The 1,165-nt window shown below is 43.0% G+C and overlaps 2 protein-coding genes across 2 annotated transcripts; both read left to right on the top strand.

Moving 5' to 3' along the window:
* Positions 1–212: 212 nt before the first annotated feature.
* COCCADRAFT_113912 (uncharacterized protein) lies at positions 213–437 on the top strand (the record flags this gene model as incomplete). The annotated part of the gene is made up of 1 exon (XM_007720904.1): positions 213–437. The coding sequence occupies one exon, from the start codon at positions 213–215 to the stop codon at positions 435–437; it is 225 nt and encodes a 74-aa protein (XP_007719094.1).
* Positions 438–690: 253 nt separating this feature from the next.
* Positions 691–1,054, top strand: COCCADRAFT_61903 (uncharacterized protein; the record flags this gene model as incomplete). Its single annotated transcript, XM_007720903.1, has 2 exons — positions 691–755; positions 814–1,054. Coding segments are annotated over 2 exons (306 nt in total), but the record flags the coding sequence as incomplete, so codon positions are not given.
* Between the last annotated feature and the right edge of the window lie 111 nt (positions 1,055–1,165).

The following is a 1,165-nucleotide window of genomic DNA, read 5'->3' as shown; positions in this document are numbered from 1 at the left end:
CGGTGCGAAGCCAGTGCGATAGCGCAGGCTTACATTCAAAGCCTCTTACACTACAGAACGATCCAAAGTTGTAAAAACGGACCGATAGCTGGATGTAATAGCTCACGGCAACTAAGTTTGGCTAGAGCAGACTAACATCCATCCCTACGTACAGAAAATGACCGATTGGACCACAAGGGTTATAGAGTCCGCGATCCTTGCGATCCGATTCAATGTTTCTAGATTATAAGGTTTTTCCCCACCGAGTGGGTCACATTGCCCCGCTTTTGCAGTATGTAACGTCATACAATACCCTGATAATTTCTCTCATATATTTAGACCCCCTTGTCGGAGTCTCCGGCTGCGTGCAGCAGTGTAACCTGGTCTTAATTAAAAATATCTTAAATCCGATTGGTACCGTAGTAGGAGCCGGAACAAGATTGCTACATTACGTCTGATCGTAGTTGTCGAAAGAAGTCTTTTAATCTTAATAAACTTGAAAGAATATCAATGGAAGTACAACAGCTATATATACATCTTAAATGCAATCCCAATCCTTGCGCAAGGTCGTATTCAACATTCATCTCTTGACTAAAGATCATGCTGAACTTGGCTTGTGTCAGTCGACGGCTTAGACACGCTCGAGTTGTTTCTACGCCTCTCTATCTTCAAGCTACACGCTTTTCTTGCGGCACTCGCAACCTACAGAAACACGAATGGATCGTAATTCTGCCAGACCATGAAGGAGCTTTAGAGCTTAGACGGAAACTACGTCCGTAAGTACATTCATTAAAACCGTCAACTTGACCTAATGATACTACTGATATACAATAGACAACACTTAGCTAATCTATGTACATACCCTGATGATTTCTGGCTTTGGGGAGGACCATTTCTTCGTGAACGATCTAATGGTGAATTCAACGAGCCGCTGGGTTCTATGTTACTTGCTTGGGCTGAATCGCCGGATAAAGTACTGGATGAACTAAAGAAAGATGTTTACACTACGGAAGGGGTGTGGGACTGGACTAAGGCTCAAATTTTTCCCTTCAAGAGTACTTTAAGGATAGGAATGTGCTAAACATAAGGCATGCTTATTATTTCATGTCCCATGCGTTGGGAGAGTTGTGTAGCAATGACAATCGTGTGTAACTATGTCTTATAACGTACGATAGAGGTGCCGGAC

Source organism: Bipolaris zeicola, assembly GCF_000523435.1.
Source record: "Bipolaris zeicola 26-R-13 unplaced genomic scaffold scaffold_806, whole genome shotgun sequence".
NCBI lineage: Eukaryota > Fungi > Ascomycota > Dothideomycetes > Pleosporales > Pleosporaceae > Bipolaris > Bipolaris zeicola.
Note: the sequence above shows the minus strand (reverse complement) of the source record. Positions and strands in the feature narration are given on the sequence as shown.